General features: G+C 38.8%; 2 protein-coding genes and 1 non-coding gene across 3 annotated transcripts; all 3 read right to left on the bottom strand.

Moving 5' to 3' along the window:
- Positions 1-20,760: 20,760 nt before the first annotated feature.
- On the bottom strand, positions 20,761-22,212 carry LOC122009153 (general transcription factor IIF subunit 2-like). Its single transcript, XM_042565184.1, has 6 exons — positions 22,021-22,212; positions 21,720-21,825; positions 21,502-21,626; positions 21,321-21,386; positions 21,055-21,204; positions 20,761-20,877 (listed from the first exon to the last, which is right to left on the bottom strand). Exons 1-6 carry the CDS (start codon positions 22,210-22,212, stop codon positions 20,761-20,763), a joined length of 756 nt encoding a protein of 251 aa, XP_042421118.1.
- Positions 22,213-23,149: 937 nt separating this feature from the next.
- On the bottom strand, positions 23,150-23,223 carry TRNAN-GUU. The gene has a single exon. It is a non-coding gene; the product is annotated as a tRNA-Asn (tRNA).
- A 598-nt stretch (positions 23,224-23,821) lies between these two features.
- Positions 23,822-24,640, bottom strand: LOC122014024 (cysteine-rich and transmembrane domain-containing protein WIH2-like). Its single transcript, XM_042570224.1, has 3 exons — positions 24,480-24,640; positions 24,208-24,376; positions 23,822-24,035 (listed from the first exon to the last, which is right to left on the bottom strand). The coding sequence occupies exons 1-3, from the start codon at positions 24,514-24,516 to the stop codon at positions 23,990-23,992; spliced, it is 252 nt and encodes an 83-aa protein (XP_042426158.1). The 5' UTR covers positions 24,517-24,640; the 3' UTR covers positions 23,822-23,989.

Below are 24,640 nucleotides of genomic sequence, written 5' to 3'. Positions count from 1 at the left end.
TGATGGAGGTGTAAGCAATGATTTTTATGGTCTACTGGATGAAATTATAGAGATAGAATACCCAGGTCCAGAAATGTGAGTTATCTTATTTATGTGTCGCTGGTTTGACCCTATCAGAGGGATGAAGGTGCATCCACGTTATAATTTGGTTGAAATAAATCAAAAAAGATTATATTGTTGGTGCAACCTTAGGTCAAGGTTGACCTGGTTGACCAGACTCGAGTTGACTTGACTCGAGTTGTGTTTTGATGTTTGACGAGTTATGTTTGACAATGTTTGACGTGAACAAAAAAGTTGTATCTTGATGTTTTACAAGGATACAAGCTTGGGAGATTGTGGGTGCAACCCGTGGTTAAGGTTGACCTGGTTGACCCGAGGTGAGTTGACCTGACTCGGAAAAGTCCAAGCAGGGAGTTTGGCATGGTGAAAAGTCCAAGCAGGGAGCTTGGCACGGGAAAAGTCCAAGTATGAAGACTTGGCACGGAGAAGTCCAAGTATGGAAGCTTGGCACATGGGAAGTCGGAGAGGGCTCGGTAGCTCGTTCTCCGGACTGTGGTCAGAGAGGGCTCGGGAGCTCGTTCTCTGGACCGGATGGAAGTCGGAGAGGGCTCGGTAGCTCGTTCCCCGAACTGTGGTCAGAGAGGGCTCGGTAGCTCGTTCTCTGGACCGGATGTGGAAAGTCCTGGTGAGTGAAGCCAGGCAGACGGATAAGTCCTGGTGAGTGAAGCCAGGCAGTGGGAAAGTCCTGGTGAGTGAAGCCAGGCAGTTGTGAAAACCCTAGTGAGTGAAGCTAGGTGAAAGTCCTGGTGAGTGAAGCCAGGCAGTGGAAAAGTCCTGGTGAGTGAAGCCAGGCAATGGGAAAGTCCTGGTGAGTGAAGCCAGGCAGTTGGAAAGTCCTGGTGAGTGAAGCCGGGCAGATTGGAAATCCTGGTGAGTGAAGCCAGGTGAAAATCCTAGTGAGTGAAGCTAGGTGAAAGTCCTGGTGAGTGAAGCTGGGCAAGGGAAAATCCAGATGGATAAAGGGTGATCGGACATCTGGTATTGAGAAGGTCAAGTAGGTCAAGGGAGTGACCGGATACTTGACACGAAGAGAAAAGTCCAAGTGGGTCAAAGGGACTGACCGGACACTTGGTGGGGAGTCTTAGCAGGTCAAGGGAGTGACCGGATGCTAAGCATGATGTACCAAGAGGTCAAGGTTGACCGGATATTGGTTTGGACTTGGTTTGGGCAAAAACCAAGACCTGGATCGGTCTGGTGACCGATCCACTGATACTGTGGTTTCCTGGTCGGTCTGGAGACCGATCAGAAAGCGATCAGTGTGCCTCTGTGAGCTTACTGATCGGTCTGGGGACCGATCAGCATAGAGCCTGATCGGTCCCCACGACCGATCAGATCAGCCCCAGACCGATCTGGCCCTAGCCGTTGAGAGACAACGGCTAGATTCTTCTGCTGTCTTCTGGCTTCTTCTTCGCAGGTGGATGCAGGTATAAAAGAGGCTGAGGGCTTCTACAGGATTTCTTCTTCTTCCTCTCCGAAGCTTCTGCTTCTTCTTGATCTTCTTCTTACTTCTGCAAGTTATTGCTTCTGCTGTTCTAGAGCTTTGTTAAGCTCGCTTACGAAGCTTCGCGTGAGCTTCCTCGACTTCTTCGACTGGTTTCAGCTGCTGCTGTGATTATGTGAAGTTGGTGCTTCATCTACAGATTTCAGTCGACGACGAGAAGGCAAGCAAGAGTTGTTACATTCATCTTTATATTTGTATCTTGCTGTGCTTCTTGTACTTGTACTCTGATCTTGCTGTTGCAAGAGTTTGTGGTGAGGTTTCTCCACCCAGAAGGAGTTCTTATTAGCCGATTTTCCGGGGACTCATCCACCGACGGATTGATAGGCTTCGTCCACCTTACGGACACGCCGAGGAGTAGGAGTTTCATCTCCGAACCTCGTTACATCGTCGAGTTCGAGTTTGAGGTTTGATCTTTCCTTTTTGCGTTTCTATTTAGTTATTTCCACTGCACTAACCCTAATCGTAGGAAGAAACGAAGAATTTGGGTCGGCTATTCACACCCCCTCTCTAGCCGAGTACGACGATCCCAACAAGTGGTATCAGAGCAAGGTTGCTCTTTGACGGATTAACACCCAAGGGAGCACAAGCTAGAGAATGGAGTTATTTGGAGAAGACGTCACAATTCCACCTTTCTACGATTGCGACGACTTCGCGTTTTGGAAGGTAAGAATGAAGTACTTTCTTATGACTAACCTTGAAAATTGGAGTTGTGTTCAATTAGGTTTCAAGCCTCCGATGGACAAGAAAGGAGAAACCCTAGAGAAGAAGGAGTGGACCAAGGAACAAGTCCACCAATCCCTAGTCAACGATGAGGTATTGAAAATTTTTGAATTTTCTTTACCTAATGATGTTTTGTGTAGGATAGGTGGATATAACGATGCCAAGGAGTTGTGGAACAACTTGACAAAGTTCCATGAGGAGAACTCCACTTCAAGTCATGAAGAGGAGTCAAGTGAGCCAAGTTGCTCACTTCATGGAGGAATGGATTTAGAAGTTGAGGGCCACTCAACATCTAAAGAAGAAGAGGAGGGGAGTTCTTCTTCAAGTTCAGAGCAAGAAGAAGAAGTTTCTACCTCCGGAAGGGATGAAGAAGAAAGTCTTCATCCATCCTCAACCCTAGGTAACTCAAGCATTTCAATTTCAAATAAATTACACATAATGTGCTTTGAGTGTAGGGAGTATGGACATTACAAGAGTAAGTGTCCAAGGAGGATTAGGAAGACTCCACTGGCGCCAAAGGTCAAGAAAGCCGGAGTCCCGATACGCAAGGGTAAGGAGCACGTGGTGTGCTTCCAATGCAAGCAAAGGGGACATTATATGAGCCAATGTCTGAGGGGGAGGCAACCTCACAAGGACAAGAGACCGAGCATGTCTATAGGGGGAGCTAAGGCAAACCCTAAGGTAATCTCTAAGGCACATTCTTGCAATTCTAGTAGGATGCATGCTAGTAGCCTTATTGCTATTGTCAATAATAATAAGCATGATAACTATTGTAACCAATATATGTGCTTAGGTGCTAAACATGTTAGCTTGAATAAGGACAACTCTAGAAATGTCAACCCTAGGATTAACTCATCTAAGGTTAAGGAGAACTTAGATAGGAATCCCAAAACTACTAGACATATGCTTAGGAGTACCTCAAAGAACAATGACAAATTAAAACTTGAGGTATTAAAAAAGGAGAATCAAGTCTTGAGGTTAAGATTTGACACTTTAGAAAAGACCCTTAAAAATTTAGAAAAGTCAACTCTAGGGTCTAAGGGTCAAAAACCCAAGTCCAAGGACATGAAAGGTTTGGGTCACAAACCTAAGTCCCAAGTGGTTAAGCCCACTTATCACAATGTTCCATTCGATTATGGAACAAAAACTAGGGCTAGGAAGACCATCACCAAGGTCACAAGGGGAGTCGCCTCTAGGGTTGATCTTGATGAGTCCCAAATGACTAAGGCTTTAAAGCCTAGGAGGGTCATTAGGAGGGTTGCTAGGGAAGTCATCCCTAGTGAATATTTAGTGAACCCAATGAGCTCAAATAGGTTTTGGGTTCCTAGGAGCGTGATTTCATCACGCTAGATAGGTTAGGGTGTGCCAACCTTACTTGAATAGGTAGTTAACCTAATCATGACAAAAGGTGGCACTTTAGAAATTTTCAAGGTGTAATCAAGCCTTGAAAATGAAATGAAAAGTTATTCCTAAGGTGATTAGGATGTGTCAACCACATTTGAGGAGTTTTCTAGAGTCCATCTAATTGGCACATAGTAATCTAAAAAAATTTTGTATATGATTTTAGGTCTATTACACTTAGGAATATAGAACCTATGGTAAAATGATCTAAACTATCAAAAATGGCAACTAAGGCTAGAATTAGGTATCTTCTATACCTTTACATGTTATTTGCCATATATTGTTTGTCATATGCCATGTCATGACATCATATTTAATTTATTATTATTTGAAATGTCATGATAATGCTTAGGTTAGTTAAATGTCATGCTCTATTTAAGTTTCATACTTTATGACATGACATCATGACATTGGCACATGTTTTTACTTATGATATCATTATATGCCATGTCATCATCTTTTGCATTTAAAATCAATTAATTTGATTTAAGGACAAAAACACAATTTGATATGGAGATCAAATTGTTGTTTAGAAAATGCATGAGAACTTAGCCTAAGATGACCTAAACCCATATCTCACATCAAAATTGACTTGGATGTGTTTGATACACCTTAGATGTGTGTGAGATATTAGGATCATGAGTTAGGATCAAGGTGCATAGTTCTTGTACCTAGATGAGCCTAATTCGAAATTGAAGATCATAGGGAAAGCTTGTGTACAAGTCATGTACATTTAGCCCTAAGATTGTGGTCCTAAATTAAAGGGTTTAAAATCATTTTAAAATTGATTTGAAAAACCTTGATGAAGCTTTTCTAGTGATAGCTCTCATCATTGAGCAAAGTGATACAAAGATGAGTTAACTTTGAGCTATTTCAAAGACTTTTGAACTTTGTATCAAGATTGAAAAATGGAAGATATTTTCATAGAAAACTATTTTTCCTTGATAGTATATGTTATGAGGAATGTATCCTCAAAGTTTTATAATTTCTGGAATTTTCTGGAATTTTGTAGGGGTTTCTGAATTTCGGAAGGAAATTCAGAAACTGATCAGAAGGGGGTCTGATCGGTCCAGGCAGTTGTGGATCGGTCACTGTGACCGATCCAGGGAAGACCTGATCGGTCTGGTGACCGATCAGGGCGTGCCAGTTTCGACTGTGCTGTCTGAAATTTCTGAAATTTCAGCAATGAAGTTGGTGTTTTGGATTTCTAAAGGGTTGAAACTCTCCAAGACATTGTTGGTGCAATGGTCAAGGGGGAGTTGACTTTTAGGGGGAGTTTTACCTATTAGTCAAGGGGGAGTTGACTTTTAGGAGGAGTTTTTACTCCTAAAAGACTTAAGTGATATGGGATTATCACTAAGGTAATTGTTGACTCTAGTGTCAAGGGGGAAATTAAGGGTTTCAATGAAAGGTATGAGACTTTCATTAGAAAGAAACTCTTGACCTTGATTCACTCTTTTTGATGTGTGTCAAAAAGGGGGAGAGTGTAGGTTTGGGGAGAATGTTCAAGGAAGAACATTAGAAAACCTAAGTTTGATTATGAGTTTTGTCAAACATCAAAAAGGGGGAGATTGTTGGTGCATCCTTAGGTCAAGGTTGACCTGGTTGACCAGACTCGAGTTGACTTGACTCGAGTTGTGTTTTGATGTTTGACGAGTTATGTTTGACAATGTTTGACGTGAACAAAAAAGTTGTATCTTGATGTTTTACAAGGATACAAGCTTGGGAGATTGTGGGTGCAACCCGTGGTTAAGGTTGACCTGGTTGACCCGAGGTGAGTTGACCTGACTCGGAAAAGTCCAAGCAGGGAGTTTGGCATGGTGAAAAGTCCAAGCAGGGAGCTTGGCACGGGAAAAGTCCAAGTATGGAGACTTGGCACGGAGAAGTCCAAGTATGGAAGCTTGGCACATGGGAAGTCGGAGAGGGCTCGGTAGCTCGTTCTCTGACCGTGAAGGCCGGGAGCTCGTGCTCTGGACCGGATGGAAGTCGGAGAGGGCTCGTGAGCTCGTTCGAACTGGTCGAGAGGGCTCGGTAGCTCGCTCTCCGGACCGGATGTGGAAAGTCCCGTGAGTGAAGCCGGGCATTGGATAAGTCCCGTGAGTGAAGCCAGATGGAAAGTCCCAGTGAGGCAGCAGGAAAACCCTAGTGAGTGAAGCTAGGTGAAAGTCCCGTGAGTGAAGCCGAGGGAAAGTCCCGTGAGTGAAGCCGAGCATGGAAAGTCCCGTGAGTGAAGCCGGGTTGGAAAGTCCCGTGAGTGAAGCCAGATTGGAAATGAGTGAAGCAGCGGTGAAAATCCTAGTGAGTGAAGCTAGGTGAAAGTCCCGTGAGTGAAGCCGGGAAAAATCCAGATGGATAAAGGGTGATCGGACATCTGGTATTGAGAAGGTCAAGTAGGTCAAGGGAGTGACCGGATACTTGACACGAAGAGAAAAGTCCAAGTGGGTCAAAGGGACTGACCGGACACTTGGTGGGGAGGCTTAGCAGGTCAAGGGAGTGACCGGATGCTAAGCATGATGTACCAAGAGGTCAATGTTGACCGGATATTGGTTTGGACTTGGTTTGGGCAACAACCAAGACCTGGGTCGGTCTGGTGACCGATCCACCGATACTGTGGTTTCCTGGTCGGTCCGGAGACCGATCAGAAAGTGATCGCAGTGCCTCAGGAGCTTCGACGGTCCGGGACCGATCAAGATGAAGCCCGATCGGCCCCGGACCGATCAGGTACGCATGCAGAGTTGGGCAACTCTGGAAGCATTCTCGATCGGTCCGGGACCGATCAAGATAGAGCCCGATCGGTCCCCACGACCGATCAGATCAGCCCCAGACCGATGATGCGATGCATCATCTTCTGCCGCACTGACGGATTCTTCTGCTTCTTCTTCTTCGCAGGTGGATGCAGGTATAAAAGAGGCTGAGGGCTTCTACAGGATTTCTTCTTCTTCCTCTCCGAAGCTTCTGCTTCTTCTTGATCTTCTTCTTGCTTCTGCAAGTTATTGCTTCTGCTGTTCTAGAGCTTTGTTAAGCTCGCTTCCGAAGCGTCGCGTGAGCTTCCTCGACTTCTTCGACTGGTTTCAGCTGCTGCTGTGATTATGTGAAGTTGGTGCTTCATCTACAGATTTCAGTCGACGACGAGAAGGCAAGCAAGAGTTATTACATTCATCTTTATATTTGTATCTTGCTGTGCTTCTTGTACTTGTACTCTGATCTTGCTGTTGCAAGAGTTTGTGGTGAGGTTTCTCCACCCAGAAGGAGTTCTTATTAGCCGATTTTCCGGGGACTCATCCACCGATGGATTGATAGGCTTCGTCCACCTTACGGACACGCCGAGGAGTAGGAGTTTCATCTCCGAACCTCGTTACATCGTCGAGTTCGAGTTTGAGGTTTGATCTTTCCTTTTTGCGTTTCTATTTAGTTATTTCAGCTGCGCTAACCCTAATCGTAGGAAGAAACGAAGAATTTGGGTCGGCTATTCACACCCCCCTCTCTAGCCGAGTACGACGATCCCAACAAGTATATAAGAGATATGAACCTTTTGTTTTGGCACAACAAGCGATTCAAGTGTTTTATGCTTCATATCCTAGCTTGAAACGTGATAAAATTGATTGGTGGGCTGTTGTAAAACTAAAGCACGGAAAAAAATAGAGGAGCATTGGGAAGACATTGCATATCAACAAGAGGAGGTTGTAAATACATTTCAGACTGAGGAATATATTATTCCAACATTACGAGATCCTAGCGGAGTAGTGATAAATGTAGATGCCAGTGAATTTCATGAGGTTGATGATGATGATGAGGAGGAGGAGGAGGAGGACGACAACAACTTTGATTTTTAACATGTATGATAAGTTTTTTTATATTTAATTTTAATCTGTAAATTTATAAACTTTATAGTTCAATTAGTTGGCTATATAATATCTCATTGTTAAATTTATATATGTTATATGTGTGTCATTTTTTTCTATAGGTCATTAGAGGTGAGACATTATCACTGCATATTCTCGCTCTCCGAGTTTTTTATTATGGATATTGTAAGTTTTTTATATTTCTTCAGCAAGCATCAAGTTTTTATTTCTTTTATTCTAATTTTGATTTTTGGTTGGCAGTTTCGACGGGCACGCCATAGACGACACCATTCAAGCATTGCCCAGACTAATTCACCATCTGACAGGATGGTACCTACACCCTCCCCTTAGGCAGGACCTTCACTTGACCAGTTACTGACAGGACCTTCACGTGGGTAGTCACCAACAGAACCTTCACATGGCCAGTCGCCGCCAGGCCCTCACGTGGACTGTCCCCGGCAAAACCTTCACATGGCCAGTCACCGGCAAGACCTTCACATGGCCATTCACCTACCCCACTTGAGTCGTCGATACCTTCCAGACACTCAAATGTTGATATTACCGATTCTCGACTGCATATAGTCCCTCTTGGAGACTCCTAAGTATTAAAATTATTTCATTTTTAACTATGTTAATTATTTAACGTTGTTTATTGTAATTTTATGATAGATTTGAAAATTCAGTAACTGTTGTTCGTGAGATTAATCAAATTGTGAATAACTTTTGGAGAGGAGACTCAATGTCATACTCAAGCACTCCAGCACCCACAAAAGAACTCTGGTGGTGCGAGTTTGAGGTATAACTAATTTATTTTATATATAAAACAATTACGTTAATGTATAATCTATTGTTTTTTTTCATTTAAGCGATTATTTAATTGGGACCCCTATTTTGAGATGGAAATTAAAAGAATTTTCAAAAAGAAATGTGGTGATCACATTCGCCATGTATTAAACCATGCCAAAAGTACCGGAAAAAAGCCTGCCTTTATCACGTCGGATAATTGGGTTAAGATCTGTAATTTTTGGCAAACTGATGAGTGCAAAGAAAGGAGTTTGCGGAATAAAATAAATCAAGCTTATAATTCTAGAGACTCACGTGCAATATATGCAGGGGGATCTATAAATATGGAGGAGTATTCACGTAGATTGGTAAATTTTCAACTCTACAATTAGATTTTTAATATATTTGATGTTATTATATTATTTCTAACCGTATTATTTTTAGTCTAAGGATTTGGGAAAAGAGCCCGATTTTATAGACACTTTCGTTCACACTTTTCAAAAAAAAGACAAGACTTGGAGTGGAGATAGAGCTAGAATAATTAAGGGTTGATTTAATTTTTAATCTTAATTTTAGCTTAGATTTTATTACTTATCTATTTGCTCTAATTAAGGTTTTAATTTTTCATAGGAGAGATATGATGAGCTATCATTATCACAGAGAAGTTCAGGTGATGACGATGATATTGAGGGATCTGAGCCGTCTGTTACTAATAATTTAGATTTATGGTTGGAGGCTAGTGGGGAAGTCAAAGGTGGAAGGATAATAGGTATGGGTTCTTTGAGTAGAATCCATAATGTTCCTCGAAGATCTTTATCTTCTTCTACCCCACCCACAGTAACGACACAGATTCATAGCTTAACTGAAGAGGTTGACAATTTAAAAGGCATAATATCTCAAAGGGATCAGCAAATTTTAGAAATTCAAAAACAAAATTTACAAAGAGATCTAGATATGGTTGAAATGCGTAAACAATAAGCCTTTCTTATGCAACAGTTTCAACAATTTACATCGGGTCCAAGTTATATTCCTCCTGGTATTGGTGATGATGCTAACGACGATGATGATGCCGTCGATGATGCATGAGTGTTTGTAATTAGAATTTTTGACTTCTTTTATTTTATCGATTTTATAAATTATTAATTTTTGTATTTTGATTAGTATTGTTTTTTTTTTGTTTCAAACAGGGTTGGTAGGTGAAGATGATGATGGTATTGACGTAAAAATATGTAAGTCTTTACCTATTTATTTTTGTGTTGGTTTATAAGATTTTCTTTTTGTTTGTTTATCTTTTGATGTAGGTAGAAGAAGGATTTGGATTGAGAAGGATCTCCATAAGATTATCTTCTACTCTATCTTTTTCATGTTTTTGTATGACATTGGATTTGGATACTATGACATGTTTCTTGTAACTTTATTATAGTGTTTGGTTTAGGGTGTTAGTTGTAGTTGTATATTTTTGTAGTTTGTATTGTTGGATGATGATGTTGGTGCAGCGGGGACCGGCAAGAGGGGGTGAATTGCCTGCGATAAATATTATACCCTCCTCAAAGCTTTTCAACTCTTAAAATAAAGCGACAATAATAAAACTAATAGCAGAAATAAAAGGAGACAGAAATTAACCTGGTTACAACCAAGAGGCTTGTTAATCCAGGGCAGTAAGAAAAGCGCAGTAAGAAAACTTCTTCTCTGAAGGCGGAGAAACCTTTTACACTTTGACAGTACAGTAGTTACTTAGAGAATGAGAGTACAAGAGTTGCTATTTCGTTCGTATTCGTTGTCTTTGAATAGCTACCCGAGACCTCCTTTATATAGGGGTTCTAGAGCTTATCACATAACCTAAACCTTCGGGATCAGGTTTGACTTGAGAGGGATTGGTCGACCGATCCCTAGGTTCGGTCAACCGAACCTGCTGTACCTGCCCAGTCTTCCGTCAAGGTGCAGTCTCTGAGGATCGAGCTTTGGTTCGATCGACCGATCCTTATGTTCGGTCGACCGATCGACCAACGATCTTCAGCTGAGTTGGCCCGATCAATTTGCTCGACTAAGTCTCTGGATTAACTTCGGTTCGGTCGACCGATCAAGAGGTTCGGTCGACCGATCAAGAGGTTCGGTCGACCGATCAGCTTTACCAACGGTCAGCTTCTGACGTGGTATTGGCGGTTGGCTGCTGATTGAGAGGGGTTCGGTCGACCGATCAGGAGGTTCGGTCGACAAAACCATTGACAAGTCAACTTCCAGTTGACTTGCTCTGGTTTTGCTTCTTTGGGTGATTTCGGCCATCCGGAATAGGGCTCACCCGAACCCAGTTCCCGGCCTTCTCCTCGAGCAGTCTTCCGTCCCGACTTTACATCCCTCGAACACCGCGCATGTTCTTCATGCCCACCAGGTCTACTCTTCCGCAGCTCTCTCGTCCTTCGGACGCACCAAGCCCGTTGGCTCCCTTCCCGTGCCGTCCTTCTCGCTAGCTGCGTCTTCTGCTCGACTTCCTGCGCTCCTAAGTTCCTGCACACTTAGACACAGGGATCAAACAAACAGGACCTAACCTAAACTTGATTGATCACATCAAAACTACCACGGGGTTCAACAATCTCTCTCTTTTTGATGTGCATCAACCCAAGTTCAGGTTAGGGTTAAAACAAATAGATAGTAATTTAAAGAAATTACTAAACTAACAATTCAGACATAGATTTGCAACTTTAAAATAAATTTCAATATGAAAATTGATACTAAAAATTTTTTTAACCAACTCTCCCTAACTGAACTTATCTTTATTCTCCCCCTTTGATCACAGCAAAAACGGGGTGCAAACAAATTTGAATTCAAGTATTTAAAAAAAAATTTCAAAGTTAAACAATTTCTAAGTAAAGATTAATTAATAAAAACTGAGTTAGGTTTAAATTCAAAAATTTCTAAGTTTTGAAAAATTTTCCAAGTTAAAATGAATTTTTAGAATTAAAAAAAATTCTAAGAGAAAAAATTTCAAAAACATTTTTTTATTCTGGAGAATTAAAAAATTTAAAGAATTTCTAAGGAAATGTTTAAAAACTTTTCAGAGCATTATTTAATTTTAATTTTAATTCTTTTATTAGAAAGTTAATTAAACATTTTTATTTCGATATTTCGACTTCTAGGTCGTGGCGAGACATTAGGCCTTCTTGGTTATTGGAGCAACAACCACTTCCTTAGACAAAGTTTCCATAAAGAACCTCAATGTTTAATTTTCTCACTGTAAGCTTTTAACTAAAAGAGAAATTTAAACCAGTAAAGATTTTGGAACCCAATAAAGGTTCCTACCTACAGGGTTGGTCAAAAACTTTGTGGGTACATAGTTTCTTGGTATTTTCCTAAGTTGACCCTGATGCTTCCTTATGTACTAATTTAATTTTTCATACAACTTTAATTTTGAATGTGGAAAAACATTTTTAAAACATGCATCAGTTTTCAATTTTTTAATTTCTAATTTTAAAACTTCATTTTCTGATTTCAAATATTCATTTTCCTTTTCTATTTTATCTAATTCTTTATAAAGAGCTTTAATAAAATGAAAGGACTGTTTAGGGTGTAACGACCACCCTTCTTACTACTACTCTCTAAGGGCGACCGTTACCTAACTACTACTCTACTTACTAGTGTCACTGATGCTGTTATTAACATTAGTCAGATTTATCACGGCTCAGAGGAATTCCTACCGAAAAATTTAGACAGAGTCTCCCCTGTACCGGTGACCAAATCAATAATACAAACGATGTATACACAGCCACAGACGGCTGGAACATATTTTTCACAATCACGCAGTGATAAAAACCACAATAAAAAGAAAGAAACTACTCTAGCAATAGTAAACAACTATATCACTCCACGAATAATAAAAGAAAACTAATTACAAGTGCGGAATAAACTCAACTACAATCCTAATTGCATAATAACATTAAAAGAGAACTAAAAGAACTAAACAGAAAAGTCTTGGCAATTTGCCAGCTCATTCTGGATCTCTCCATAGTTCAGTCATCACACACCTTCATCACCACCACCTTGTCGCCTTCCTTTCATACTTTAGCTTTTCCTTTATCTGTAGTAGAAGGAAAAAATAGATCTATAAGCGAAACGCTTAGTAAGTACTATACTATCTCACAAAACTCGAAGTGCATAAAAATGCAAACGATACTGAAACTGAAATGCTAAAAGAAAAGCTACATGTACTCATCTAATAGCAAGGTACTCAAATAAACTGCATACTCATGATATACCAGAATAAAGCTGAATACTGGAAATAAAACTAATCATGCTCACTAAACTGATAAGAAAAGTAATGAAACTCATGTTGTATGCTTAGAATTAAAGGAACTAAGCTTCTGCAAATTCTAAACATAGGTGATACTTTTTTCATTTACTTATAGCTTTATACTTGAAATTAATCTTTTAATTTCTTTTACTTTTACTTTTCTTTCTTCTTCTCTTTCTTTGGGCCCAGACTTAGTACCATCTTATGTGCGCTCCCTAATAGAGACTGCTGTAGTCCCACAGGGTAAAGACCTCGGTCTTACCAGGGCCGAGACCTCGGAAACGGTCACCTGGATTTGTTTAACGACAACCTCGGAAGTCGGGTACTAGTCTCTTACTTTAATTTATTTGTTATCTCTTTTTAACTAGACCTTGGTCTTTTTCTTACTTATAGCTGCTCATTATAGCAAGGAAAGTCCAACTAAATGCTATGTGCATACATGTATATGCTAAAATCTGTTCATGCATATCTTAAAGCAAAGGGAAACAAAAATCAGCATACTACTATATGTTATAATCTGTTCATGCCCATCTTAAGCAAAGGAAAACAAAAATTAGCATGCTACTATATGCTAAAATCTGTTCATATGAATACTAAAAATCTGCACATGTGAATAACAAAAATCTGCACACGTGAATCATTAAAAATCTGAGAATGAAACAGAATTAAAAACTAATACGGGTCATGCTATTCTAATACTGCATACTTTAAATAAAGGCTGCCCTTCTAACTAAATAAGGGTTGTTCTTACCCTTTGAGTTGTAAGGAAAATGCTAAACCATTCTAACTAATTAAAGGGATGTTCTTGCCTTTTTGAGTAGCAAGGAAAATGTTAAACCCATTCTAACTAAATAAAGGGCTGTCCTTGGATAAGGAACTACTCATGCTTATTAAGAAACTTTTCTGCTTAAAACAAAGCTGTGAAATTCTGAAACTGAATCGCATGTTGAAATGCAAAGGAAACTAAGCAACTGAAATGCAAAGAAACCAAACACTGGAATGCTAGATAAGGTAGCAAAATAAGCTAACTCTGAATTGTTATAACAAGGTTGTTTATGCCCATCTGCACAGTCCCAAAAGAAAGACAAACTTGCTGGAATTTATGGGCAGCAGGTAGATACACAAGGGTACAACACTGAAGTGCTAAAGACATGCTTAAAACATAACTAGGTGCTGGGACTAGAGGCTGTTCGGATATCAAAAAATTCGAAAACAGAAATACTATGGTAGGAAATGCTCTAATCTGCATGGTATAAAGAACTAACAGCATAGGCAAAATATGCTATCACCTAACTGCATCAGGAAATTAACAGCATAAGCAAGAAATGCTATAACCTACACGACATAAGGAAAATAATAGCATAAGCAAGAAATGCTCATTATCAGAATTGGGAAGTCTAGACTATGTGCCAAATTCATTAAAAACCCATTCCCATCTTCTTATAAAACTCACGGTAACAAAACTATGTAAACCAGAAAACAGCACTTTAAATTCGGGATTGAGTTCATGGCAGCGACCAATAAAAATTGAATTACTACTTTCTTCCTTTGTGATTCATGGTTGCTTATTCAAAACAGGAAATCCTTTGCTCTGTTTGAAACTAACGAGATCTAAACCACATGCTTACCCATACCATTTATTTCCCTTCTTGGAAGTACACGGCAGCAAGTTCCAAACAACAACCTTTACTACACGATTCAAAAACAAGGAAAATTGAAAACTGAAAACCACTCCTACCGCAGGTGAGTAGTACTTACCCTTGCTTTTAGGACTTACAACCGAAGAGAAGCAAGTTCTAGGGTTTCGAGTGAAGCTTGAAGATCTCGGCGGCTCCCTTGAGTTCCCGAGCTCCCTTCGTCGCGGTGACCATGCACGGGTGAAGGCCGGCCGGAAGAAGCCTTCGTCGGTGCCGGAGAAAAGACCTAACGCCGTCGCCCCTTTTCGCCTGAGAAGGATCGCTCGAAGAACAACGCCGTCGCGAGGAAGGGGAGAAGAGGTTTCGGGCTCGGGAAGAAAATTTAGGTCTTTTTAAAACTAGGATTTTCTATTATAACTATACCTTAAATCTATTTCTCTCCATACTTGGTTAACAAAACCCGCGTAGATCAGCTGGTTGGCTGCGCCCGGTTAGGTCGGGTTCGACCGGAGGTCATGGGTTCGAGTCTCACCTTCAACGATTTTTTGTCCGAACTTCTTTCTTTTTGTAAACATACTAAACGACCTCCAAAAATTACGTAAAAATACTCTAAAAATTTCTAAAAATCTCTAGAATATTTCAAAAGTATTTCCAAATATTTTTATGGACTTTTAGAACTTGAAATAGGGAAAAATAGGTCGTTACATAGGGCACGTACCTTACTTACCTCGTCTTGCGATGCTCCCCCTTCATCACAACTTTTTTCTTCTTCTGTTGTTCCTCCCCCTTCATCTATGCTCATTTATGAGCTAGACGTTTCTTCTAGCTGATGGTTGGCCATCAGTGCTAGTCTCGAGAATTCTTTGACTTCGGATTCGGAGGACGATGAATCATCCCACGTGGCCTTTAAGTTGTATTTGGGTCGAGCTGGCTTCTTACTCTTTTTTTTACTTTTGCTTTTCAGTTTTGGGCAGTCATCTTTGATATGCCCTTCTTCGTTGCAATTGTAGCAACGAACCACTCTTTTCTTTTGCTGGAACTTTTTCGACTGCGATCTAAATTTATTAGATTTAAAAAATTTATTAAATCGGCTTTCCAATAGTGTCACTTCCGATTCGTCGATCGATGCTTCGGAGTCAGAACCGTTTGTTCTTGCCTTCAAAGCGATGTTCTGACTAATCTTTTCTACTCCATTGGGCTATGCAACTCGAGATTCGTGAAGTTCAAAAGTAGAAAACAAATGTTCTAGAGTACTTACCTCTAAATCCTTAGAGATGTAGTATGCATCTACTAAGGAGGCCCACTCGGGAGTTCTCGGGAAGGCGTTGAGCGCGTACCGGATCGAGTCCCGGTTCGTTACTTCTTCTCCAAGATTGGTTAGTTGTGTGATCAGCTCTTTGATCCTTGCTTGGAGTTGCGCTACCTTTTCGCCTTGGTTCATCCGGAGGTTCGTCAACTGGGTTCGGAGGATGTCGGGCCTTGCTAGCTTCGCCTCGGAAGTACCTTCGTGAAACTCCAGGAATTTTTCCCAGAGATCTTTCGTGGAGTCGTAGCTTCCGATCCGATTTACCTCCTGAGGTGGCAGAACGCTGAGCAGGTGGAACTCAACCTTTTCGTTGGCGACAAAATCGGCTTGCTCCTTCTTGCTCCATGTGTTTTCTTCTTTATCTTTCGGCGCTGCAAAATCATATTTCATTGTAATAAGAATATCAAAATCCGTTTTAAAGAATACCTCTATTTTTCGCTTCCATGTAGCGAAATCTCCGTCGAACTTCGGGGGATGAATATTCGCACCGGCCATTGTTCTGATCTTTGTGCTTCAGATGGCGGTTAGTCCCTCTGAGGATGTTGGGCTCTGATACCACTTGTTGGTGCAGCGGGGACCGCAAGAGGGGGGGTGAATTGCCTGCGATAAATATTATACCCTCCTCAAAGCTTTTCAACTCTTAAAATAAAGCGACAATAATAAAACTAATAGCAGAAATAAAAGGAGACAGAAATTAACTTGGTTACAACCAAGAGGCTTGTTAATCCAGGGCAGTAAGAAAGGCGCAGTAAGAAAACTCCTTCTCTGAAGGCGGAGAAGCCTTTTACACTTTGACAGTACAGTAGTTGCTAAGAGAATGAGAGTACAAGAGTTGTTATTTCGTTTGTATTCGTTGTCTTTGAATAACTACCCGAGACCTCCTTTACATAGGGGTTCTAGAGCTTATCACATAACCTGAACCTTCGGGATCATGTTTGACTCGAGAGGGATCGGTCGACCGATCCCCAGGTTCGGTCGACCGAACCTGCTGTACCTGCCCAGTCTTCCGTCCAGGTGCAGTCTCTGAGGATCGAGCTTTGGTTCGGTCGATTGATCCTTATGTTCGGTCGACCGATCGGCCAACGGTCTCCAGCTGAGTTGGCCCGATCAATTTGCTCGACTAAGTCTTTGGATTAACTTCGGTTCGGTCGACCGATCAAGAGGTTCAGTCGACCGATCAGCTTTACCAACGGTCAGCTTCTGACGTAGCATTGGCGGTTGGCTGCTGATTAAGAGGGGTTCGGTCGACCGATCAAGAGGTTCGGTCGACCGAACCATTGACAAGTCAACTTCCAGTTGACTTGCTCTGGTTCGGCTTCTTTGGGTGATTTCGGCCATTCGGAATAGAGCTCACTCGAACCCAGTTCCCGGCCTTCTCCTCGAGCAGTCTTCCGTCCCGGCTTTACGTCCCTCAAACACCGCGCATGTTCTTCACGCCCACCAGGTGTACTCTTCCGCAGCTCTCTCGTCCTTCAGACGCACTGAGCCCATCGGCTCCCTTCCAGTGTTGTCCTTCTCGCTAGCTACGTCTTCCGCTCGACTTCCTGCGCTCCTAAGTTCCTGCACACTTAGACACAGGGATCAGACAAACAGGACCTAACCTAAACTTGGTTGATCACATCAAAACTACCACGGGGTTCAACAGATGATGTGTGTTGTATTGTTAGTTTTCTTGTAACTTTTTTATGTTGTATTGTTAGTTTTATGCTCTTAGTTCTGGTTGTATATGGAACATGTTTTAATGATGTATATGTTTGAGTTTATATTATTGATGTTTATATTTATTTTGTTGTACATTAATATGTTGGTTGATTTTTTGTTTATATTTGTGTTATTGTGTTTAGTGGTGTATTATATATATGTTAAATCTGTTTGAAAAAAATTATAATAGGAAAAAATATTGAAATAAGATGGGTCTGGATATTTTTTAAAATTTTGGGACGAAATTTGCAACGAAATTGGATTCGTTGGAAATATCGTATTTATCAGAATACTGCAACGAAAAATGTATTTTCGTTGGAAATTTCCAACGAATCTATATTTTCGTTGGAAGTTTCCAACGAAATATAGATTCGTTGGAAATTTCCAACGAAAATACAACTTCGTTGGATATTTCCAACGAAATTATGGATTTGTTGGAAGTTTCCGACGAATATGAATTTTGTTGGAAATTTCCAACAAAATATAAATTCGTTGGACATTTCCAACGAATATGAATTTCGTTGGAAATTTCCAACGAATATGAATTTCGTTGGATATTTCCAACGAAAATATAGATTCGTTGGAAATCTTGTATTTTGTAATTTTTCCAACAAATAGTTATTCGTCGCAAATATGTTTGCAACGAATACGTTTTTTCGTTGCTAATTTGCGACAAATTTGGGGTTCGTCGGAGATATTTTCTGCTGACATTTCCAACAAATATTGATTTTTGTTGCAAAATTTCCAACGAATTTTGGAACGAATTTTGATTTCGTTGCAAAATTTCCAACGAATTTTGTAACGAATATCGATTTCATTGCAAAATTTCCAATGAAATTATATTTTTTCGACGCAAATTTTTGCGACGGCATATTTGCAACGAATTTTTTTTGTCGTAATTTTCGTCCCAAATTCAATTTCCAACGAATTTTTTTCTAAAATTTGTTTCAAAATTTGTCCCTAAATGACAGTATTTTTGTAGTGATAATTGGCGGGAGCACTGGAGGTGAGCGAATCGTCTTTTGCACAAAAAAAACCTCATTTTTGACTAGAACAATAGAAGATGTTATTTCTCCACTCACCTCCAATGATTTTAAGAATTTAACATTTGAAAGCCCATGACATATAACTAGTAGCAAGTATATTATATTTGTGAATTAGGCTTGGGACCTAAACCATCACTAAAGACATACAAAATTTTGACATCTGATTTTCCTACATCATCTAGTAAGAGATGGATCAAATAAGAGAAGAAATTATTACACAAGAGGTATAAATATCTCAATTGAAATATGAAATAAAGATGGTGCAAGATAGGGATGTAAATGAACCAAACGGTTCGCGAGCTATTCGGAGCTCGATTCGGTAAAAAGCTTGTTCGAGTTCGTTCGTTTATCTTATCGAGCCGAGGTAGAGCTCGATTTCGAGCTTGACAGTTTTATTGAGCTGAGCTCGAGTTTAAGAATATTCGGCTCGTGAGCTCGCGAACATGTTCGTTTATAGGCTCGCGAGCCAAAAAAATGAGCCTTAAACCGAGCCAAAAAATGAGCTCTATGCCAAAAAAACGAGCTCTAAATGAGCCAAAAAAACGTACTCTAAAATGAGCCTTAAAATGAGCCAAAAAATAAGCTCTAAAACGAGCCAAAAACGAGCTCTAAACGAGTCTGAAAACGAGTCCGAACTCGCTTAATGAGTTAGGCTCGTTAATTTTGATAATCGAGCTAACAACGAGCCGAGTTCGAACTGTTCGCGAACTTGATAATTCTAAAACAAATCGAGCTCGAGCCTTATGATAAAAACTCAATTTGAGCTTGAGCCGAGCTCGAATCTGAATATAACTTAAACGAGTCGAGCTCGAGTTTAATACAGTTCGACTCGATTCGACACGTTTACCTCCCTAATACAAGAAATACAAGTCCAACGAAAAGTCAAGACACAAGAAACATGCGACGTCAGCCTAATAGATTACTTCAACAATTTGTACGTACCCTGTTTAGATATTTTATTTCATTGTAGCAACCTATAACTATTTGATGCTTCCTTTTATATAACATGATATATATTTTGTCATTTTTGATAATTCACTATGTTTAAAATTTCTTTTTTATCAGTTATTTAAATAGTTTTGTTAAAATTTATCAACTAATATTTTATAGAAATAACTGATGAATTGCTAAAAAAAATACTTCGATATTTTTTAAAAAAAAATAGCACCCAAATGTATTTTGATTGGAAACTTAGTTAAAAAAATTTATTGATCATTAATTTTTTTTTTTTAAATCATCAGTTAAATATATATTTTATTATTTTTTTAAAAATAATTTTGGTCATTTGTTTGGTCGGTTTTTTTAAAACATACTTGTCAAATCTTGTGAATTTTTTTTTTTTTTTGATAATCTCTAACATGGCTAGGGGTGGTAATTTTTGACCCGACACGAAAACACGACCCGAACCGAATACGAAAAAATCAGGTTAGGGTTGGGTAGTTTCGGGTTCGGGTCGAAATTGGATCGACCCATTTAATAAACAGGTCGGGTTCGGGTCAACTTGAAATGACCCAATTACAACCCGCGAACCCGTTTATAAATAATTATAAATTTAAACTAAAATTACAAATTTAAAAAAGTTAAAAACCCTAAAGATAGAGATATGCTATGCTATTGATTGTAATGTTGCTATGGCTTATCATTTATGATATGAATTTTTAATTTGTGTAGATAAATGTTATTTTTAATTTTTAATTTAATATACAAAATTTATTTAATGAATTCAGGTCAGATTCGGGTCAAATGGGTCAAACAAGTTAAACGGGGTAAATGGGTCGAACGGGTTAAACGGGTTAAACGGGTCGGGTTCGGGTCGGGTTCGGGTCAAGTGCAAATAAACAGATCAGGTTCAGGTTGAATATTTTGACCCGAATTAATAATCAGGTCGGGTTCAGGTTGTCATTTGCCAACCCGCCAACTTGTCAACCCGAACCTGTCAACCCGAACCCGAACCGAATTGCCACCCCTAAACATGGCACTTTAGCCAAAAGTTCTTAGTATGATAAGAAAAGATATAGTGCCAATGTTTTGTTGGTAATTCAATTCGGTTATATTAATCATAGAAATAATAGGTCCGATTCCATAAAAATTTATCATCGGCCACAAAGTAAATTAAAAAAATACAAACATCTCCACATACCTAAGTGAGATTACAATCCTAGTTACTCATTAAATTTTGATACGATGGAAGTAAGTAATGTTAAATTTCGCTATCAAAATGTACAAATCAATTCCACACATGAACTAATGCATAGAGATACAAGCATCACTATCAAAAGAATGATGATGTTGAGACGGTCCACTTTTGTTCGATGATCTTGTTGATCTTCTTGAACAAATGCAGTATATCAGCTGCAATCAGTGCCTATGATGACAGTGGAGAGAGTCATACATCGATCAAATTGGGGTGAACCTTGACACGAGAGGGAATCAATCAAACGCAAAGAACATGAAGAACAGAACTCTTACCTGTGGCATTCATTCATTGTTGGATCCCCCCAAATTCTTGTATTCCGCTTTGAGCTCATGGGTTGCTTGGTTTGGTCCTCTCTTGTTGTACACGCAAATCTCGCTCAATAACTCTTTAAGAAATTGCTGCTCAAAAATAAAATAAAAATAATTAAACCTGAGAAAAACAAATCACCGAGAACAGCAAAATTCAGGCTATCTAGTTAGCATACTAAATAACTTTGAGCGAGGTATAAGGCAAACGATAGACATTAGCTATCGATTCATTTGTAGGTATAGACAATTTGAAGTAGTAGTTAGTACCTGAGGTTGGTTAGTCTCTAGGACCAGTTGCTTCAACCCCCAATTGGGTTGCCTTTCGAAGAGTCTAAAGAGAATGCTCAACATTTCTCCTTTGTCCCTTCGTACTCGTTTGGCATCCTGCCGCTTAGACTGGGCTAATTTTCTCTTCTCCTGTCAAAACAAGAGTTTTGAAGATAAAAACTAGAGGATCTAACAATTGCAGTGCAAATGTGTGGCAATGCAATAAAGGAATAACGATCGACGTATTATATAAAAGAAAATGCTACCTTCGAACTAGATGGAAGTTGGCCGGGCATTGGCGTCATGAACATGCCATGATCATTCTCGAGAACCTAAAATTGTGTGAGGAAAAATTAAAACAAACAAACAAGGGTTTAGTTTTTTACCAAAAAACAAAGGAATAATAGAATGAGTCGACAAAGTAAAAATAAAATAAAATGTATCGACCTGGACTTTTCTGATCTTGACAGCAGCCTTGTTCATTCTGTCCCGGCATAAATTACTATAAGCCCTTAAATTTTGAGGTTCCAAGTCAAATTTACACTCTACCTTCCCCTCCACCGAGATCTTTCCTACATTAGCAATTAATTTTGTGATCATGAAAAGCAAGCAATGATTTTATATGGGATAATAATAAATATTATGAGTTAGGGTTTACGATTTACCTTGGTTAGATTTGGAAAAAACACACATTGGTGCAACATCTTTCGACATGTTCAACTTGTAACTCCTGGGTGCATTAGGATTAGTTTGAATCATTTCCAGTGTAAACTGCGAATCAAGAAACATAATGTTATTAATTAAACAACTTGAAAATATAATCAAATCGAAACATGTTAATTGATTTCAAATTTCTTTGATAAACTAATTCTGAATCTTAATTTCAAACGGTGAGCTAACCAATTGCACTAAGATGAAAAATAAAAATAAAAAGAAGGGATATATAAAGAGAAAAATTGTATTTACTTGTTCAGAGGAGGGATCTTCAGGGTGGAGGAGATCAACAGTATGGACGATCTTGGCAATGACCGAACTAGTTGCGGAGAAAGAGTTAGAGGCGACCGATTGAAACACCCTCGAGATGGCCGGCGGACACTTCAATAGCCACACCGGTAGTTCCGCTCTAGTTGTATCTAGAAAAATTCTATCATCCTCCATTGATCTATCACGCCAATTGATAGGTAGTCCTTTCAAATAAAACTATAACAAAGATGAAATTGTATCTCATCATCATGTTAATTTATAGCATAAACCACAAAATCGGAGAAAAATAAACAGATTAGTTAGTTAGAAAAATTATGATAAATTTAGTAACAAATTCTAAAAGGAATATGAATCGGTCTATTCGAAAATCATATCAACTGCAATTAATATTATCTCAACATATTAAAATCTATGCTTTTATGGAATAAAAAATATATCTCAACTGCATTTATATTAAAAAAAATTGATATGGAATTAAGAGTCGTGATGTGATATGCAAAATATATCACTTTTAAATTAAAAAAAAAAGTGGCCCTCCGTAGGATTCTGTTCGTTAAATTTGGCTCGTTTTTTATGGAAAAAAATAGATACATTCGATTTGATTTGAGAAATTTAAGAAATAATTACGAACCGGTCGTAAAAGTAAATTTTGGACGGTTTTTATGGAAAAAAAAAGTAAGAAAATTTCAAATTAATTATGAAGCGAATAAAAAGTTAAAAATTGGGATATCTTTTTATGGATAAAGAGTTTAGATCCGATTTTATTTAAATTGACATCTGCGTTCTGTTTTATGGAAGAAAAAAAACAAGTCGGATCTGATTTGATTTAAGAAGATTTTTTAATATTATTATCAATTTATGAACCTAACTAACATAAATGTGTCGAAATGCCAAATCACAGCTGTTTTTTTTTTATTAATATTTTTTTATAATTATTTGAGTGTATAAGATAAAAATAATATAAAATATGTATTTATTTATGAAAAATATAAGGATAAAATTAATTACATTGTATTATAACTAATTATTACTATAATAAACCAATTATTACTTTTAAAAAAATAAACATAAATATTTATTTATATAATCTGGGGCAAAATTCAAAATTAATCGCTAGAAGGAGGGCTTGAACCTCCGACCTTGTGGTTAACAGCCACACGCTCTAACCAACTGAGCTATTCCAGCTTGTTGGCAAATGAGTAGGAATAATTTATCTTCCCTTATTGTCTTCCTGATTCCATTAGATTTATTATTAGTAGAGGAGTTCATTTACTTTTTTTACTTTCGACCTACTGTCGATTTGAACATTAAATTAACTAGCGATCCAGATTTCAGAACATTAATTAAAATCATTCTCCGATCACATGCACTTTGGATCAAAAGATTCCATCACTGATCACATTTTCCTTTATTTTACTTCTTACTAAGTAAATAAACAATAAATGAATTAATTAAGGTGACTCCGACACCAAGTAAAAGTCCAATTAAATCACCTGCTGGAACTACCCCCACAGTAGTTAACTCACATACAGTTATTAAAATAAGGTGAAATGCTTTGAAAAATCTCTGCTTATATATATATATATATATATATATATATATATAATTTTGATATCTCAGATGCTGAATGAAATAGAAAGGTTTAACTGAAGAAGCTAGTGAGAAGTCAGTTTCTCGCTTTTATTTTTACATGTAGCCATTATTTTAGAAATTATTGGATCATTCTGCAATACTTCCCTATGGTTTTTTTAATTAAAAAAAAAAGTTATAACAATTCTCAAACTGGATACAATAAATCAAATTGATCAGCCAAGATTCATCAAGAACAATTCAGTCGCTATAGAACATAAATCAAGTAGAAGACAGTAGCAGTCACACCCTCACACCGATCTGAACACAAACATAACAGTAGGCAGTAGCTAGCTAGCAGAAAATGAATCCCCCTCAGATTTCAGAAGCACATATCCAGAACGCAGCAGCAACACAAGGCAGCACAGCTGCAAATCCAACAAATTATACAAATTAACAAACTATTTAAATCTTTGCTAACCGTACCCCAACACAATTTATCAAGTGCCAGAAACAGATTATTTTATCTTTAATTTGTTGCCTTGGTCAGCAAAATAAATAAATAACTAAAATTAAAATAATTCTCGGTTTCGTTCTCACCATCCTTTCCAGAATCCATCGCCGCGGCTGCTCGTCTCGACGCGAACCTGCTGCTGATCATTCACCTTGCCGTCTCTAGTCGGATACCCCGGCGGCGGCGGCGGAGCCGTCGTCGGTGGGTAGGCCTGCTCCGCTGGTGGCGGGTAAGAAGTAGGCGGTGGTGGATAAGCTGCAGGATTTACAGAGATATGGATATTCATGTTAACAAATTAATAAAACAAAAAAAAAAAAGCTTTTTGAGGGTATATAATCGAATAAATTGAATTAAATACCTTGAGGAGGAACTTGTTGCTGGGAGTAGTAACTCATGCTCTTGAAAGATCAAATACAGAATGAGAAGCTGATTAATGAATGGCAAATCTGAATGATACCAATAACACATATAGTGGAAAAATGAGTTGAGGGATATATATGACTTTGTTAAATTATTTAA

The sequence above is a fragment of the Zingiber officinale genome, chromosome 1A (assembly GCF_018446385.1).
Source record: "Zingiber officinale cultivar Zhangliang chromosome 1A, Zo_v1.1, whole genome shotgun sequence".
In the NCBI taxonomy this organism is placed as follows: Eukaryota; Viridiplantae; Streptophyta; class Magnoliopsida; order Zingiberales; family Zingiberaceae; genus Zingiber; species Zingiber officinale.
The sequence above is the reverse complement of the archived record's forward strand: the minus strand, read 5'-3'. Positions and strand labels throughout refer to the sequence as shown.

Bases quoted from the DNA above. Each gene is read 5' to 3' on its own strand.
- LOC122014024 (XM_042570224.1), bottom strand. From the start codon at position 24,516: ATGAGTTACTACTCCCAGCAACAAGTTCCTCCTCAAG. The intron at 24,377-24,479 runs GTATTTAATTCA...TAAATCCTGCAG, and splicing joins GCAACAAGTTCCTCCTCAAG to CTTATCCACCACCGCCTACT. The intron at 24,036-24,207 runs GTGAGAACGAAA...TTGGATTTGCAG, and splicing joins GATGGATTCTGGAAAGGATG to CTGTGCTGCCTTGTGTTGCT.
- LOC122009153 (XM_042565184.1), bottom strand. From the start codon at position 22,212: ATGGAGGATGATAGAATTTTTCTAGATACAACTAGAGCGGAACTACCG. The intron at 21,826-22,020 runs GTAAATACAATT...CTTGATTCGCAG, and splicing joins AAGATCCCTCCTCTGAACAA to TTTACACTGGAAATGATTCA. The intron at 21,205-21,320 runs GTAGCATTTTCT...TTGTTTTGACAG, and splicing joins AACTTCCATCTAGTTCGAAG to GAGAAGAGAAAATTAGCCCA.